We start from the raw sequence: 19,099 nt of genomic DNA, 5'->3' as shown, positions 1-19,099 counted from the left end.
TGAGTGGCGGGAAATTTGCTGAAAGCTGGCCGAATGCGGTCGAAGGACGGCGACGGCGTGTACACCTTAAAAAAGAGTGACGAGGCAGCGTTTTGCCTGCAGGTGGTTTTGCCGTAAGGCGTGAGAGGAACTGAGTGGTTTTGGCTTGATTTACATCTTTCTTTTTTGTGTCCCTTAACCCTCGTCGAGTTGTCGGGGAATCCCGAGTAGGGGAGTATTGGATATGCCGCAACGGAGGTGGTGCATATGTGGAATGATGTGGTGGTTCAGGGTTTCATCAGAAGGCCCTGGAAAAAAGTTAATGCTTGCGCGGATTGCCAAGCTTTTTTATAATTGTTGTCGTATGGACCAGCAGTCGTATTGGTACCATGGTTGTAGAGATGTAGGATTCTTCGGCCATTGCCATCTGTGTGATGCGCAAGCGGATTTCGCGTTTTCGGTTGTATGCGGAGTTGACAAGGCAAAACATCATCACAACTGCCATCATCAGAACATTGGGGAACTTGAGCGTTTTTGCGCGTGAATGAGTGAACCAGAGGCGAAATGCTGTGATGGAATGTTCGATCAAAAAAGAGAGAGAGGCCACGGGGATGGTGATGCTGTGTGCTTGCGTGTGTGTCTGTGTGGCGGGGACCATGTACCACCGGAGGTAGGTCAAAAAGCCTTGCTTTCCCTCCGGTAGAGCTGTGATGGTCGCTCGTCCGGTAGTCCTCCGTGGTCAGTTCGGCGCTAGAAAAATTCCATAAAAATATCCGTCGATATTGCAGAGCCCCGTGCCCCGTTCCGGAGCTTTAGGATGCCTGTCTGGGATGGGATCCATCCCCGGTCGGGGCTGGGGCGGGTGGGGAAGCCTCCCTGGGGTGCTCTGTACCGTATCTTGCATCCGCATCATTGTAGCGAGGGCCTCCTCAAAAGCGCAGAGGCTGAGAAATTTAGTAGCCAGGTACCACCAACTAGAGAAGTTGTGAATAGGCCCTCTTTCTACATAGCAGAGAGGCGGCATCGTTGCGTACTTTTCCCTTGCGCTATTGCCGTGTTTGCGCTCTGCTTGCGCCGGCGGCTTTGCGTCGTTTGCACGGAAAGGGAACATCCTGTCCACGCGAGATATATGATTTGCGATGTGGTATGCCAGGCTCATGGCGGAATGAGGAGCTCTTTGCGCCGGTTGAGAGTCATTTCTGCAAAATTAGCTCTCAGCAAGGGCGTCGGAAATTTGCGTGTGTCGCTCAGAATGTCTATACACGCTGTGCGTCTGGCCGCGCCAATCCGTAATTTTTGCATTTAGGTTTGGAAGTTTTGGATTGGGCATATTAGTGCATGGGTGTAGCGCATACAATGTGTGTGTGGCAAAACCTCTCGACTTAGTTTGAAGTAAAGACTTCGTTAATTTCTGACCTTCGTTGTTTTGCGTCGCTACACGTTGCAAACGGCTCCGGGGGTGCACCTCTGCTGGCGCACAAGGGACTAGGGCCATTCTTTGTACATTGTGTTTTAATCCTTGTGTCCAAAATGTCGGAACAGTTAATGTCATTCGGATAATGGCTGCGTATGTAACCAACGGATCTTGCCAGCTCACACAGTTCTCGCGTCCACAACCTGGCGATGAAGCAACTATTTTCAGGGAGTTTGTTATCGACATGGCCAGGTAGTCTGTAGATACCCACGTCTCAATTTCCTCCTTTATCCCGGCCAGCATCGACCCCCTACAATAAGCACCACGACCCAACACGCTCCGGTGATGGCACAACGACGACGACGGCGTTCAAGAGTTGTTCATGGCCCCAGCGCGGCAACATTAGAACTCTCAGACGCCCGCAGGAACACAGGCTGCCCTCACCTACCATGCATCAACCATTGAGGTAGGTCAGAATAACATCTTGCACCGCTGGCGCCGGTCTTCTTTTCACGGACTGATCATGCCCTCACTCGACGTCCATCAGTCGCAGCTGTAAATGCTTCCCTTCGCGCACCCCCAACGTACCCTTTCCCTGTGTTCTACTAGCAACGCACGCTTCAATTCCTGCTCTCTCGACTAATAAGTGCGACGTCTGCGCACATGATATGCATGCACGGAGGTATGATAGTTAAGCCACGTTAGCTAATTCGCATGACAAGGCGGACGATGTGAGGCAAGCAGGGAGCCATTCCCAGGTCCCTGAAAACTCCATTATCCACCGAGGAACGCGGTTTCAAAACCGTCCCCAGGCCTAGCAACAGGTCGCCAGGGCCAGACAGACAACCAGACGGACAGACAGAGACGCACAGGATACAAGGAAACGAGCGGGCACGCATGCACACATATGCAATCCTGCCAACTCTCTTGAGGCTCTCAGCAGGGACCGCTGAAAAGTGAGGAAGCAAGCGTACAACTACAACCGTCCTCGCGCCCGCCACTCTACTAAACGCTCGTTTTATGGCCTCCTGCGCTTCGCCCTGCCCGCTTCAAATTCCCCGCCTCCACCAGGGACCACCGCCACCACTATCACCATTATCCGCCACATAGCCGCCTGACTCCGCAACCCCCCCCCAGCCTACGTCCTGAGGTGCTCGGTCCCCCGGCCCCCGCACACATCTCGAACATCAACCATAGCCAGGGGGGCGTTGCGCAAGGACGACAGCCCTAAGAAAAGTCACATATTGTCCAAGGTAAGTTGCGGAACCCCAGAACAGACAAAGGACCCAACCACCCACAATCATCGACCTTGCAGGCGAGGGCACAGGACCCCGTGTTGTCCCTGCTATGCAGACAATTCTCTGCTCTTGCTCGTACGTTGCAACGGGGCAGCTAGGTTTCTTTCACCCAAAGAACAACACAGCTCCCAAGCCCATTCAAACCTGAACAGTGGAAAAGAACATCCCCCAAATTTGAAGCTCGATCTAGGAGGGGATGGGAAACGTGGAGAGCGACACCATGCCATCACGCCTCCATGAGATCAAATCTCACTGCCCAACTGCACCGCCGCTCTGCCGGGGGCGCTGCTGCGACTTGTCAGGCGGTGACTGCTCAGGGGGCGATGTCGGCCGGCGAAGGCCGGCGGCCACCGCCGCTGCCTCCGCTGCCGCGGCGTCACCCGATAACGCGGCGCAGTGCCTGCAGGACCGACACCGCAAGGACAATAGGTCGCAGTTAGCTTATCAACCCTCAACGCTCCGCCCATGGAATCGTACGGATGAGTGAGAATCACATCGCACCACGAACGCACAAGACGCACGCACAGCAGCAGCAGCGGTACGAGCACGCGTGCGACGCGACACGACAAGGAAAACCCCTCCCTCCTCCCGCGTCCTTTTACCCCCTCCTTCCCCTTCCCTTCCTGCACCCACACCTGCGCCATAAGGCCCGGTACACGCCTTCAAGTCGCCGGAGGAAGGCCGGGCCGTCACACAGCGGACTCGATAACATGCGCTCCCGCAAAGAAGAGCGCAGCTCTGCTAGTGCCTGAGAGCACATAATTTCATCGTAATGGCGCCCCCAGCGAGTTGGCGGAGGGGAATTGGGGATTGCAAAATGAGTTGTGAGAGCCCCCCGAATGGGGTAGGTTGGGAACCGAAGGGGGATCTAGGGCTGCCAGGGTTGCAGCGTTACGATAATTGTTTTGATGGTTTTGATGGAGTGATCGGGCAACAGGAGAACAGGACGGCAAGAAGGTCGAGGGCACAATGAAGCATTGTGCGTGTGCCCGGTCGGCTTTCACACAGGTGCAGCCCGCCCTCTCCTCGGATCTTCCACTTCTGGGGCCGCCGCCCACTTTCTCACCTATCCATGCACCACATCCACATCCACGTCCACATCTGCACCGACCCTAAACCCGCCATTACTCCCGGCCCCCCCCCGCCACCCACCTTGACGTCCGAGGCGTGGGCCACTGCCAGCGCCACGTACTCCGTCTCGCTGTGAGCCACCCAGCCAGGCCGAACCGAGGAAGAAGGCGACGACGACGACGAAGAAGAAAAACGATGACAGCTACAACAGCTGGAGCAACAGCAGCAAACAGGTGCCACGGGGGAGGTCGCGCCCGTGCCCGCGCCTACAGCTGCGGCTCCAGCAGCCGCAGCTGCAGCAGTCGGACATTTCTTCTGGACAACCGTGGCGGCGGCGGCCGTTGAGGACTCCACCGCCATGTCCCGGGGGGTCAAGTCCGAGCCCGAGCTGCCGTCCGCCTCCTCACCGCATTTTCCCACCCCCTGCTGCTCCCCCCCTTCCTCTTGCAGGTGCTGTAGTTGCGGGGGTTGCTGTTGGTGCTGTTGATGGTGGTGGTGGTGGTGCTGCTGCTGCCCCTGATCACTGCCCACCGCTGGCTGGGCTCCGAGTAGTGTGGAGGTACCGGCAGAAGCTGCTGCCGCCGCTGCCTGCTGCTGAGCATACTGGGGATGCTGCTGTTGGGAATGCTGGCAATGCGTCTTGGTATTGGGAGCTGAGGGGCAGTGAAGACCTACCGCGGTTAGCAAACTGACTCCCACATTGTGCGCGTGGCAGCGACCCGCCAGAGTGAGACAGGGCACCCCCATGTACAGGGACTCCGTTGTGGTGGTGGTACCTAGCCGAGGACGCCGGGACGTTTAGTTGGTAGTTGATATAGTCACTCAGTTGGTTAATTAGTTGGTCGGTTGGGGTTACGGTGCGTTGTTGACCCTGTGGGTGGTGTCTGGTGTGAGGTTGGACGGATGGGCTGAAGGCTGGAGAGGCCAGACAGACACAAAATCAGAGACCCATGGGACACATGGGTTGTGGCGGTTGTGGTGGTGGTGATGGTCGTTGGGCCCAGTAGAGAAAACCAGAACCACACCAAAAATAAGAAACCAAAAATAAATCAAGTTAAACAAAACAACGATATACATGACCGAGACCTAATCACCAGCCCCCTTCGCCAACCTGCCCACCCAGCCACCCACGCGGCCCAACTCACCTGCGTACGGGAATGGATCCAGGGATATGTCCATCAACGAGTACGTGGCCAGGTGCTGCGCGTTGCCTGGTGCCAGGGGCAGCAGGTCCACCCTCCAGGGCTCCACCCCCACTGCCGCCAGCTGCTGCAGCACGTGGGCCCGAGCCGCCTCGCATGCGAATGGCTTGTTCTTGAGAACCAGACGGGATCGGGGCACGGCGGCAAGAATGGCGCCCCACAGCCGCAACACCTGGAAGAGGTGGGGGTTGGGGTTGGGGCCAGAGGGGAAGAGATCGAGTGAGCGAGAGGGGGGTTATCCTATGTATTCATTCGTTTCTTGCACCCGCAGGGCGCAAAACCATAGAACACCATACTCTGACAGCACAGCCACAATACACGGACATACATACTTACATAGCTACAAAACACATACATACATACATACATACATACATACATACATGGCAGGCGGCTGGCAGAGGTTAAGGCCTGACTTCTGCTCCCAGTTGACCCAGTCGACCCGGGTTCAAATCCGCCTGCCGGCTCCTCGGGTGTTTGAGGAGTGATGAAATGGGAGGTGGCCCCCCATCTTATGGACGGTGTAGGACGTGATAATATCAACTTGCGAGCTGACCAGGAACTAAGTTGATGCGCCGTTGATCCGCTAGATTTGGTTGGATGCTGGTGGTGAGTTGCCGAACCCAACGAATACATTCTGAAGTCGGATGGGGTGACGGATTAGGGTGCCCCTCTAGCAGGGGAGAGCAGGGACTGCCCCGGGAAAGGGGGCCGCTGGCGAAGTTAACCACCCTGTAACAACATACATACATACATACATACATACATACATACATACATACATACATACATACATACATACATACATACATACATACATACATACATACATACATACATACATACATACATACATACATACATACATACATACATACATACATACATACATACATACATACATACATACATACATACATAGACACAGCCGCCCGCCCTACTTGCGGAGTGATCTTGGCCAGGTTGTTGAAGGAGCCAAACGTGATGTAGCCGTTGGCGAGGGCGGGGGGTGGCGCCACCGGGGGTGCGTCCAGAGCGGGTGTGTAGCACAGGAAGCAGCCGGGCAGCCGGACGAGTTCCTCCACAAAGGTCTGACGGAAATCACCCGGCGGGGAAGCAAGAAGCGGCGGGAAGGAGCGGGCGGAAGGAGCGGGCGGAAGGAGCGGGAAAATAATTCGTCAAAAACAAAGGATCAACTGCCTGGGGGTAAAGGGGGGGTAAGGGGGGTGACAAGGTGAGGGGGTCGGCAGGTGGCAATCCTAAAGGACCTGACCATCTTCAAGCATGGTGGTGACATGAGCTGGGTATTTTTGATAATACCACAATCATCTGTATATTACACATTAAACCAAGAACAAACATCAAAATGATGAGACTATACGAACTGGTAAAAACAGTAGTAGTAAAATAGGTGGGGTAAAAGGAAAGGCACAAAAAGCTAGAATGCTAGGAAGGGAGAGCCGGCATTGTCAAGCTTTCGATGCGGGTGTCGCAAACCGCAGCCGCAGCCGCACCTGCTCAGTGGTCCACGGGTCACACACTTGGTCTGTGAGGCGGTAGTCCACCGCCTTGAGCCCCGTCGAGTTGGGGTAGCCAATCCACGTCAGCTGTACGGGGGCGGGCCGCCGAGCCATGACGCCTAGACGGTTGTTGGCAGTGTGGCCTTCATGGCAACCGACGGGGGTCAGGGCGGGGTTCAGGGCGGGGCGGAAACGAGATTTAGAATGGCGGCTCCATGGCCAGGACGGGTGGTGGTGGTGGCGGTGGTGGTGATGGTGGTAAATCCAGACGATGTGAAATGCAAAAATGCAGAGCATCAACTGCCGACTTCCAACGTTAGTACCATGCAACAGTCCACGGAGGACGCGGGACCCCGGGCAGGACGTGCACGTGCTTTTGCCAGTACTGGCAGAGGTACTCGCGGAACACAGAGAGCCAAAGTAGGAACGGCGGGCCGGGCGGCCGAAGCGGCGGCCCAACCGCAATAACGGGGTGCTGCGGAGGTACGTGGGAAACTGAGAACCGGAAGAGGGAAAGAGGAATCCGATCTTTTGCGCCGCAATGCGTCACTACCCCACTTACTCCTCTTCCCACTCTTTCCCCCCCCCCACCACTCTCTCCCCGCCGCAGCCCCGTCCCCCGGCCCCCAAGGCGCCCGTACCCGTCAGTTCCACCAGCAGGTCGATCTCGTCCCGCCGCACCAGCTCCGCCAGCTCCCCCTCGCTCAGCCGAGCCACCTCCCGCCACACACCCCCGGCGGCCTCCGTGCCAGCTCGCAGTCGGGCGGTCTTGGCGTCGGGCTTGGGAACACAACTGCGATGAAGGTGCGGAAGATGAGGGGGAAGATGAGGGGGATGGGGCCGACGGCCGAGGGGGGTGAGGGTGAGGGTGAGGTGGGAAGGCGGGAATCATTTGTAAAACAGAGAGAGGGGGGATGTGGCAGGTCATCAGGCATGATCATCATCATAATTGTCATCCTCCTCATCCCCCTCATCCTCCATCCATCCGGCAGCAGCGAGGGCTCTCCAATCATGACCCCATCCCCTCCTCTTCGTCCGTACAGTACGGCAGTTTCCTCTTCCGTTAACCTAATCCTTCGATACCCCTCCGCCCCCGGGGTCCCACAAAGTGAAGAGCCCCACTCCTGACCGCTCCTTTCCACCCCTTCCCCCAACCCGCCAGGTAACGGACGTCCCCACCCCCCTCTACCTGTACACGAAGTGCTGGTAGCCTCGGCCGGGTGCGTGGTGGGTTAGTGGCGCCTCCGCAAAGTACGATACGCTGTGAGTGAAGAGGTCGGGGGAGATGTAGCCGATGCGCAAGGGCCGGTCCGGATCCCGGCTGTGGAAGTCGCCGAGAGGCCGGGGCGGGGCGGGGCGGGGTGGGGGGAAGAACCACGTGAACGAGTGAAGCTGATGGCAAGGAGGATATGGACTGATACGCCAGAAGAATGTAAGCCGGGTGCGCGGTGGGCACGCAGGTGGTCAGGAAAGCAAAAATGAGTATGATTGTGTACCTCTTCCTCTCCTCTCCTCCCCTACCCCTCCCACAGCGTGCTCCACAGCCCTCCTCTGCAATCCCCGTATCGCAGAACCCCCCTAAATTCAACACACCGCACAGCGTGGGGTATTTATTACACGACACCACTTCCCGAGTGGGGAAACACTAACCGCCCCCATTACTCCCTATTGCCCCCCCCACACACACACACCCTACCGGCCCCCCACAAGATTCGCCAGTTCCCCTCCCCCTCCCGTTCCGCTGCCCGCTCTTTACTCCCGGCCCCTCTTACCTCCTGTCCCCCGGCCCCAGTGGCGGCAGTGGCTGTACGGTGGACTGGAACAACTCCCCCCACTCCCGGTGGGCAGAACTGACGAGCTCAGCCTCGCCTGGCGGACGGAATTTGGATTTGAATTCGATTGGTGAAGGGCGGGCGTAATCCGAACCTCGAAATTCCAGATACCTTGAAAAGCCCGTGTGGTCGCGAGGAAGAACAAAGGAGGTTTACAGGTGTATGTATGTATGTATATGTATACATATACATACGTATATATATGTATATATGTATACATGTGTATACATGTGTATATATGTGTATATATGTGTATATATGTGTATATATGTGTATATATGTGTATATATGTGTATATATGTGTATATATGTGTATATATGTGTATATATGTGTATATATGTGTATATATGTGTATATATGTGTATATATGTGTATATATGTGTATATATGTGTATATATGTGTATATATGGATATATATGGATATGTATATAGCCTTGTGCGCCCCACCCTGGACTCAGGCAGGCCGAGAAGCGCGAAACGCGACGCCACCCGGAAATTCAGCATCCGCGTCTCCAGCCGGGGACGGTGGACACTGCAGCTGCAGCCTTTGGGAAACCTGGCTGATGCGCGCACGGTCCAGGGCCATCGCTCCTCCACACACAACAACATAACGAATTCATAACCCCCCCTTCCCGGCAGCTTTTGGGCTCGGCAGCTAGATACTAACATCTTACAACTTCCTGCAGCATTCTGTCCCTATATATACCTGCGGAGTAGTATCCGTCCATCTCTGGTGGTATCGGCGTGGTATCTCGTCCGTCTGTGGTTCGTCTCCCCCTTCCTCGAGCCCTAAGAACCTTATCACCATTACCAAGCGGAGGCCCCCCTCCCCAAGACCCCTCCCAACACACACACACACACATCTCCCTCCCCCCTTCCCCCCTCCCTCCCTCCCCGCCAACACACTCACCGGGGTATATGTAATTGAGCGCCAGCAGCCGGTTCTGTCCGGCATTGCGGCAGTGGGGGTCCAGCTCCAAGCAGCGACTGTAGGAGGCCAGGGCCTCGGGAATGCACCCCACGTCGCGTTGCAGCACACCCAGGTTGTTGTGGGCCTCTGGGGACGGGAGGGATGCGGGGGAGCGGGGGGGGGAGGGGGGAGGTAGGAGCGGATGGATGTGTGTGTATGCTGTTGTTGTTGTGGCGGTGGTGTGGTGTGTATGTATTGGGCCTCTGTCCCAAATCCTTCCATTACACCCGTCCCACCAACACCCAACAAAACCCCTCTCTGGAAACACCAGCCCTACGGAAGGAAGTAGCGCCCTGAGTGCCCTACTTCCCCCCTCCCACACACACACACACACACACCGTGTATGTGTGTGTGTGTGTGTGTGTCGCGGTCATGAAAGGGCCCCCCCCTGGGTAGCCATCACGCACCCGTATAGGTGGGGGATCCGTTCACAGCGGCCATCAGCAGCGTCAGGGCGTCCGCAGCTCGGCCCTGTGTGTATTTATGTGTATATGTATGTATGTCCATTGCGGAGGTAGAGGGAGGTGTGCAGGTGACGGGTGGGAGGAAGGAGCAGGGAAGGAAGGTGGGGAAGGGGTTAAGATGAAAGACACTCAACTCCAAAACAAAAAGAAATACAAAATTATTAAAGGGTTTGAATTCAGCGGGTAGCCCGGGGGACGGGGGCCCGTCTTCTTAAAACTCTCTCGAACCTTCCAGGTGTTTTCGTGTGTGTGTGTGTGTATGTGTGTGTATGTGCTGGCAGGAGTACTTACATCTACTCAAATGATTCAATCCGACCTCGGAACCAGCTTGAGGGCCCCCCCCTCAATCAGCCCCCCTTCATATGCATTCTAAGCGTGTCGGGCCCCACATGCGTACACATACACACAACCCATACACCCGCCCCTTGCCAGGGAGAGGGAGGTCACTACTTGACCCAACAACCCCCCTCCCGTAATCAGCACACTACCGTCGCCACCCCCATCCCCATCATCACCACTAACTTCAAGCCGTTGATTGGTGGTGGCTTCTTAACGGTTTCCCTTAACGGTTTCATCTTGGGCCTCCAGACCCCCTTTCCAGAGCCCAGCCCCCCCCTCTTCATCGCCGCCCACCTGCGCCGTCATGACCACCCCCAGGTTGTTGAGGCTCTGAGGGAAGCTGGGCCTTATGGCCAGTGCGGCCGAGTAGCACTCCACCGCGCGCTCTATGTTGTCCTGTGTGTGTGTGGGGGGAGTTGGGTGGATGGGTGGGTGGGTGTGGGGGGAGTTGGGTGGATGGGTGGGTGTGTGAGCATGCATCCACCCGCCGACACGACACGACACCAAAGCGATGCGGCTGAGTCTCTAGGACACACACACACACACACATATAATATAATATAAATGTAGGGAAGTAGGGCGAGCGACATTCCAGCGAAAACGCAATCCGTGCCACAACAGGACAAGGACTGAGACACGGCGGGCCCATGTATGTGTATGTCTTGTATGTGTATGTCTTGTATGTGTATGTCTGTATGTGTATGTCTGTATGTGTATGTCTTGTATGTGTATGTCTGTATGTGTGTGTGTGTGTTACAAGGAGCTGCGCCCCACGCGGCCCCAAGGGCTGGAGATGTAACATACGCCGGCGAGGTGTCTACGTGTTTCCTGGGGTGTGGTCCCGCGGGCCGCGGGCCGCGGAGGTGGTGCTTTTGGAAAATGGTTTTAATTTTTCGTCAGGGGTATTTGTATGTTTTATTATCCTTTTTAATGATAAGAGATTTGTAATCCCGAAGATGGTGGCAGGAGGGTATTGGAGTTCCCCTTTAGTTTTTCGTCCCCTAAAGGCTTGTCATCTCTTCCTTGAAGTGAGTGAGTGGCATGCGGGGATGAGAGTGATAGCACTAGGGGTTCAGGATCAAGACCAGGTCACCAGGCCAAGGGAACTGGTCAGCCGCAAAGAGGGGAGGGCCCTACAGGGCAGGGCACGCCGGGGCAAAGGAGCAGGTTCCGGGATCAATGTACGACCTTCCGTACACGGATTTTCGTCACAAGAACATCCAGAACTCCCACCCAACCCAATTCCCCTCCCACGACCGTTACTGGCTGCCGAACTATTTGCCCATTGGTGTGTGTGTGGGGGGGTTATCTCCCTGTCCCCCCTCGGCCCCGCTCCCCCACTCCCCACCAACTCTCGCCTGTTCCTTCCAAATAACCCCCAGGTTGTTCTGTGCCTCCGCGCACGCAGGGTTGAAGGCCAGGGCCATCTCGTACATGAAGGCGGCACGCTGCAGGGAGCCGCCGAAGGGGGAGAAGGGGGAGGGGGTTACGACGAACCATTACCGAATGAAGCAGAGGGGCACAGCAGGGGGGAGATCATGAGAACAGAAGCAAACTGAAGCAAACAGAAGCAAACTGCCCCGCCCCCAACCGCCGACGTCAGGGAGGAGAGGTCCACAACCCGGCGAGGGTCCGGTTCGTTCAAGTGGTGATGTGGGGTTGGGATTGAGAAAGGGGAGGGTGCGGTGTACGGAAAGTCAAAAGATCCAAACCGTGAGGGCCCCCCACATAGCAGCCGCGTGGAGGACGACGGGGTACTGGGGAGATTGCCGCACACCACCGTGGCTGCAGCGGCTCCAAGGGGCCAGCACGGTGCCTTACAGTACGGCATGATGTAATGTGACATGGTACGGCACAGCACAGCGAGGGGCGAGAGCGCGCGGTCCACTGTAATGGTTAGCACGTCCCGCACTCGCACGAGCACGCGACGTCAGTGAATAGTGAAGACATGCTTATTTGTGAGCCCCTTAACACGATACACACGGTCTCTTCCCCCACCCCATCCCCGGGCCAGTGCTTTACAGCACAAGGGAGCAAAGCAATGGCACCCGGGGGCTGGAGCGGGGGAAGATTGTGTGGGGGGTGGGGGAAAGACGAACCACACACGATTGAAGCTGCTGCCAGGGCAAGAGAGTAGCAAACGTAAAAACTGACCGAAAGGCGTCCGTGGCGACTGTGACCTCGGGATGAAGAAGTGACGTGGGGGGTGGGGGGTGGGGTGGGGGGGTGTAAAGCTGCTGCTGCTGCTGCTGCTGCTGCAGATAGCGTGTGTGGTCGGGGGCTGCCGGTTGATATTTTCAAGGTGTAGGGCTGATCGGCGATGCGTTTTGAGTGTGGCGTGTGCACACACCACCACACGTACACATTGCGTTGGGGAGCCCGCCGCGGAAAACACGTACAAAGATGTTAGGAATTCCGCCTTATATTTTACTTTGAGTGCTGTAGCATTGCTCGAGGCAAAACAAATCGATTCAAGTTTAAAGGAAAATAAAGAGGTCGCAGCCTGCAGGTACCTGCAAGTCGCCCTTCTCGCCGTACGCCACCCCCAGGTTGTACAGCGCGTCGGCATGTCGCGGGGCGTACGACAGCGCCCGCTCGTACAGTGCGATGCCCTCGTCCAGCCGGCCCTCGTTCTTGATGTGCGTGCCTGCACGACACGCGCCGTGTCATGTTCCGTGCCAAACGTCCTCACGACGCGCCATGAGCGTGACGAATGAAAGCGCACAACACCACCACATAGACACAAGCATAGATGAAACCCGAGAGATATTTTGACGAACGGGAAGAAGAAACTAAAAATTGAGCCTTCTAGTTTCTTCCTCCCTCCCTCCCTCCCTCCCTCACCACTCGCTATCGCTTAAACACACGCAAGTAACATTTTTTCTGAACAAGCACAAGCGCGCGCACACGCGCCAACGATGACACCAGCACCAGCCTAGGTTCCCTGCTTATAGCCCAGTCCAAGGCAATAACTCCCGGTTGGGCTAGTTCTCCCACCCCGCCAGCTACCTCGGACGCCACCCCGCCAGCCAGCCACCCACCTAGGTCGGTCAGTGCAATGGCCAGGTTGTTCCGCACAATGGTGAAGTTGGGGGCGGCGGCCAGGGCCGCCTCATATGCCGCCACGGCCTCCACCACCCGGCCCCGCTCACGCAGCAACACGCCCAGGTTGCAGTGAGCCTGTCGGGAGGCCGGAGCGGAAGGGAGAAAGAAAGGCGGGGAAGCAGCCACGGCGGGGTGGGGGGACGGGGGGAGGGATAATCATCATATGCAGGAAACAAAGGCAGGCGCGGGTGGGGGAATGGAGAAGGCGCGGCGGGAGGTCACGCACGCGTGAATGTGTGAATGCGTGTGTAAAGATGCAAGCCCGCGCACAAACCCTTCCTCCCTTACCCATCTCTCCACAGCTGCTTACCAGACCAGCTATACCCTGCCTATCTTCCCACACACACATACACGCCACGCCATTCCATGCCTGGGTCTTCCACGCGGTGTCCTGCCCTCAGCCATTCCCTCCTCCCCGCCATTCCCCTCCCCCATCCCTCCTCTGTGCCTCGGAAGTTGATTTCCTTGCACATGTACCACCCCCTCTCCGTCCCCTGCGGACATCGGCAGCTAACATGCCTACATCAATAACGTGCATATGCATGGTTTGCACGTTGGCATGGGCACGCATGCCTAACTGTCCTTCCTAATACCCTAGCTACCGCCTTCCCACCCATACCTACCTAAGACCATACCGCCTACCCAATACCCACCTGCGCGTACCGGGGCTCTGCCGCAATGGCCGCCCGGTAATACTCCAGTGCCGCATCCCCCTGCCTCAGCTCCCCCGCCACAACACCTAGGTTGTACAGCGCAGGCGCGTAGTTGGGGCACAGAGACACCGCGGCCTGGTATCGGGACACGGCCTCAGCCACCGGGGCACCTGGACGGGAGGGCGGGGCAAGTGGGATCCAGGGGTATACATACATGGGCAGGTGGGTGGAAAAATCAGACGACACGGCGCGCGAGAAGGAAAGGCGCAACTGCCGGCAGGTCCAGAATACATCCCGGAGTGAATGGAGGGCCGCGATCTGAGCGGCACATGGCGGATGGAGCCCCCAAACCCACCCACCCACCCTTCTTTACCACCCCCCAACACTCCACCCACCCACCCACCCACCCACTGACCTGCGTTCTTCAGCTTGGTCCCCTGGTCCGTCAACACCACCGCCAGACCCACCCGGATGGTGGGGTCATCCGGCCGCAGCTCGTGCGATCGACGATACACCGCCACCGCATCGCCCAGCAGGCCCTGCGACTGGTACAGGGCCCCCAGGGCCGTCAGGCTGGGTATGTGGTCGGGGGCCAGCGCCAGAGCCCGAAGATGCGTGGACATTGCCTACGTTTTGGGAGAGAGGGTTAGTCCAGAGGTCACATGCAAGAAGCAACGGTCAATTGAGAAGCGGCAGGGCCAGGAGGGAGGATCCCGAATACACCCCTCCCCCGCCTTCGTTTTACCTTAACCTGCCCCTAGCCCTTCGCTGCCTGCATGCACACCACCACCAGACTGTAAGCACAAAACGACATACACGTTTCCACCACCCCCCGCCCACCTCCTGCACTTGGCCCAGGGCCTGCTGACATTGCGCCCGCAGGTGCAGTGCCTCCACATTTGTGGGCTGGCGGAGCAGCACCCCATCCAGTAGGGCCAGAGCTTCAGCTGCCTTTCCAGACTGCCGCAACACACCCGCCAACCGACACTGCGACGCAAGCGCTTCGGAATCGGCAGATGACCCCAGTGTCAGCTGTGGCGCCGCCGCTGGTGCCGGCGGTGGAGCCTGAGGGCCCCCGGGGGCCGCCGGCAGCTGCAGCACTGCATTCTGATGTGCTCCGAAACCCGACTGTTGGCCAATGCCGGGAGCGGCGGCGGCAGCGGTGACTTCGGGTGGCGTTGGGCCGGCAGGGGACGCTGCCACTGCCAGAGGTAGGGTTGCAAAGGGCGAGATGGCAACACCGGCACCGGCGGCAACAGCAGCAGCAGCAACAGCGACGGCTGCTTGTGGGACGTGTATGGCAGGCAGCACAGGGCCCCACGGTGTGTATGGAAGCGCCGCTGCGGGCACAGCTAGGAGTGGCAGCCCCGCGGCCACCACGGCTGCCGGTAACTGCTGTTGTTGTTGCTGCTGTGACACCAGCAGCTGGTGTTGTTGCTGCTGCACACTCCAGGACTGGGGATGGCCGGCTATCCCCGCCACCGCCGCTGCAGCTGCCGTCGCTGCCGGCCAGCGGCTGTCAACTCCAGGAGAAGCCTGGGGCCCGTGATTCCGTGGCGTAAATCGCATTTGCTGTTGCTGTTGATGTGGACTGGGGGGCTGCGAATCAAGCTGAGGTTGCGGTTGTTGCTGCTGAGCCGGAGATGTGTGTGCCGAAATAGAATGGCTTCTACGACTGGGCCTGGAAGATGAAGAGGGACTCTTCATCTCGTGGCCGTGGCTAAGCCCTGCGGCCACCGCTGCCGCTGCGGCTGAGTGGGTCTCAAACGACGACGGCGTGTCGGGTCGCGGAGGCGGAGGCGGCACGTCAACTCGACCAGGCGACATGGGGGAGTCGGCTGCAGACACACGCTGCAGGACCTCGGCCGGCCATCCTGCCGTCGCTGTCCTAACAACACCGCCACCGCCCCCTTGCGGCGGCGACGGTGGCGGTGGCACCGCAGGCACGACCGCGGTGGCATTGCCGGCTGCAGGGAACAGCAAAGCAGAATGGGGCTGTTGCATACGCTCGCCGCCTTCAACGCACAGCGGCGATTGTGGCAGCGGTGCTACTGCTCCAGGCGTTTTCCGCGTGGCTGACCTTTCTAGCGGGTTCCAAGACGATGGCGCGCCAACGCAGCAAGGCAAGGCGGCACGGCCGCTGTGATCGCAGTCGCTGCAGCGCATAGCCTTGGCCGTTCCTGGAGATTGCGGCCCACAGGGGGTGCCGTTGCATTCAAAAGCACCACTAAAGCTGACAACGCCGGCCCCACTAACGCAGTCGTCAATGCTGCTCCGGTCGCCGTTGGGGCAACAGGGCGGCTCGGCCGCAACCTCGGCTAGATAGGCGCAGCTGTTTATATAGCCTAGCCCGCCTTCCTCAGCTTTCATAGGATGGATATGATTGGCTGCCACTGTTCCGGCCGCGGAGGCTCGCCTGGGCGGGGAGTCGCCGTCCACGGCTGGCAAGGAGCTACTGGGGGCCTGGTCATAAGAAAGTGCGCTTAGATGGCACGGGGACTGAGGAGGCAAGTTGCAGGGCGGCAAGGCGGATGAGACACAAAGTCAAGGTGTGATGGACGCTGACCTCGAGACGGCCAAGAAAACGGGGCCAAGAAAACGGGTTCGGCTCCAAGGGGATCTTAGGCAAAAGGGTGCGGCGGCGACAAAAGACATGCCCATTTGAGTGATGTGCAATAGTCCTCATATGCATCCTTCAAGCCTCTGCAGGGCCTGGTTAGAAGCCGGCTGCTGTGCAAATCAAATCCTGGACAGCTAGATTGGAATGAATTAGCGGATGAACGCCAGATGATAAGGAGGATCGATATCTTAGCGACGCATGTGTGTTATAAAGTGTGTTTCAAACGTGTCTGCTGTGGTAACCGCACACTGATTGCAGCATTCTTGTGATGCAGGCGCGCGGAGGCCAAAAAACGCCAACTGTGACACTTCTATGCTCACTTGCACTCTATAGAAGTCACGACACACGCGTGACGTCCATAAAGCCGCACCTCTTGCTGGTCCGCCCGCTGATGCTCCATACGCCCCTCACCAGTGCGCGCCGTTGATGGTAGAGGCATCCGATGCTTGTTTAAGCAAGCTTAGACACGCTTTAGATGTCTAGAAATTAGCTCCAAGGCATCCACTGCGATGCCGCTATCGGCGGCCGAACAAAACCCCGGTTGGAGATATAAATGCTACAAACAAGAAATATTGATCTGGAATGAAAAGCTGTCTGAGATCATACCGTTTCACATGTTGGTAAAAGGAAATAGGCCATAAGGAAAGTAAGGATTCCTAGCAACCTCTTCAATGTTAACCGACAGCCGTAATATAGATCGCACCATGTCAACCAAATGTGTACGCATGTCCTTTTTTTTCTAAAAGCGCGCGCTCTTTCTGCGATCCGTACTCCGTGATAATTTAGTCGCTGCAGTAGTTATTGGCTAGGCGTGTACTAATCTGGTTCTCATTTTTTGTAACAAGCATCTACACAATGTGCATAAATTATTGCCAACGCATTCGGCTATTTCTCTGACGATAATCGCACTCGCAGATAGGAGAAACTTCGCCCACGCTGAGCCACGCATAGTCCGGACATTTCCATTCATTTTGGCTTAAAGTATGAGACGCTTGGTCAGCCATAACCGATGGTCTGTGGCTGTCGAGGCCCGGTCTTTAACCACAAATCGCGTCCCCATCCCCTTGCCTTATCGCGGCGGCGTCAGCTTCGGACAGCTCGCTTATGCACCACCTCACAGGTACACAGCAGATCTCCGTGGCTGACTTCTGATCCGGGCTGTACCGTGTGGCCCGCGCAAGTCGGGCGCTGCATACCCCGGGCCATTTCAACCCAAAGGGACAAGCTTAGCACTCGCCCATGCTCCGTCCTAATCAGCGGCCTGAGCTATCCCTGACTACCCTTTTCTAGCCATATCTTCTATACACTCGTAATCCTGCGGTTGGGGTTAATCCCAGGCGGCATAGTTGTCTGTGCATGCATGTGCCTACCAAGGCCTGAAACGAAGATGTGATTTGCAAGATTCAGATCCAGCAGAGGCAAACAGAGGGGTGCACCTATTTGCCATGCGGCTGTAGTCCTGGCGGCCTTGTGTGGATGTGGGTGCTTCAGCGGATAATGTTTTAAGGGGCATCATAAGATACTTGACCGAACTGACTCTTGTTGATACACGGTCCAAGGTCTCCTCCAACAGAACCCTAGCAGACAACAAACCCCAACGTGGCCCAGAGACTCCATACCTTACCTCCTTCCCGCGCGATTGACGACACGCTAGGATGCTTGTCAAACAGATATCCCTGGGCCTTCGGCTCGTATGGGTCTAGTTTTACAGGTATGGGGTCACGCACCCCCCCAACTATGTAACACACACATCACACACAATAAAGAAAGACAGATGTCAGGTATCCTCGCTGCTTCTTTTGTCTGTTCCCGCCCCCATCTGTCCATATACTGGTGGTCATGCCTGCTGCACGGCTGTAGGGGCCACGGTGGAACCGGCGGCGGCCCTGCCGTCCCCCCCACTGCCGCGGCTTCCGCCAACACGGCAGAGGTGGCATCAGCGACAACGGCGGCGATGCTGCCACTGTATACCCCTCGCACCTCTGACCCACATCGCGGCAAGTCCCACGGACGACGGTTGCGATGGCGGCGGCAAGGACGGACCCCTTTTAGCTCAGTCATGTACGGTAGTCGTGTTCGCACAGCTACGGCGGTTGTGCCCGCTGCGGCCGCCGCCGGCGGCAGCGGTGGCGGTAGCGGCGCGGCCATGAGCCTCGGCGACCTCCAGCTGGACATTCCCGAAATTGACGGTGACATTCGTTCGTTGCAGGTTGAGATGGGCGCCATATTCAATGTGAGTGCCTGCTGTACGTGTATAAGAAGCCAGGGAACGTTGCCTGCTAACGGAAGAAACACTGGAAGAACTAGTACGCATGCGACAAACAAATGTTAACTTTCTGTGTGTATTGGAGACGTACTGTGCTGCGAGTAGGAACGTCGTGTGTGGTGTAGGCCAGGCTATGATCCACTAAGAAGCGATGAGCGCGAAGAACCCAAATCCCAAATTTCGAGGTTTTCAACGTTAACAGCTCGATGGTATCGATGGGGACCTGCTGCCTCCCCATCAGGCGGACGGCCGGTTTTTGTCCCTCCTTTCGGTCAGTTCTACGTCTGGTACACTCTTGCCCTGGCAGCAGCTTCACTCGTTTGTGGTTCGTCTTTCCTCCCTCCCTCCCTCCCTCCCTCCCTCC

General features: G+C 57.3%; 2 protein-coding genes across 2 annotated transcripts in view; one reads left to right on the top strand and one right to left on the bottom strand.

The window, feature by feature from the left end:
• Positions 1-80: 80 nt before the first annotated feature.
• On the bottom strand, positions 81-16,908 carry VOLCADRAFT_104274 (uncharacterized protein; the record flags this gene model as incomplete). Its single annotated transcript, XM_002949169.1, has 23 exons — positions 81-619; positions 872-1,091; positions 2,945-3,091; positions 3,327-3,439; positions 3,844-4,415; positions 4,908-5,136; positions 5,906-6,055; positions 6,479-6,627; positions 7,126-7,277; positions 7,674-7,805; positions 8,257-8,353; positions 9,229-9,375; positions 9,696-9,759; positions 10,386-10,487; positions 11,444-11,539; positions 12,090-12,146; positions 12,191-12,271; positions 12,605-12,738; positions 13,133-13,271; positions 13,850-14,019; positions 14,265-14,475; positions 14,690-16,348; positions 16,840-16,908. The coding sequence occupies 23 exons, from the start codon at positions 16,906-16,908 to the stop codon at positions 299-301; spliced, it is 5,211 nt and encodes a 1,736-aa protein (XP_002949215.1). The 3' UTR covers positions 81-298.
• A 1,620-nt stretch (positions 16,909-18,528) lies between these two features.
• Positions 18,529-19,099, top strand: part of VOLCADRAFT_89696 (uncharacterized protein) — a gene marked incomplete at both ends in the record, with an annotated part of 6,313 nt that continues 5,742 nt past the window's right edge. Inside the window, one exon of the mRNA XM_002949291.1 lies at positions 18,529-18,702. Coding sequence (XP_002949337.1) covers positions 18,529-18,702 — 174 coding nt within the window. The remainder of the gene's footprint in view (positions 18,703-19,099) is intronic.

The sequence above is a fragment of the Volvox carteri genome (assembly GCF_000143455.1).
Source record: "Volvox carteri f. nagariensis unplaced genomic scaffold VOLCAscaffold_13, whole genome shotgun sequence".
Classification (NCBI taxonomy): Eukaryota; Viridiplantae; Chlorophyta; class Chlorophyceae; order Chlamydomonadales; family Volvocaceae; genus Volvox; species Volvox carteri.
This window is presented reverse-complemented; position numbering and strand designations above follow the sequence as displayed.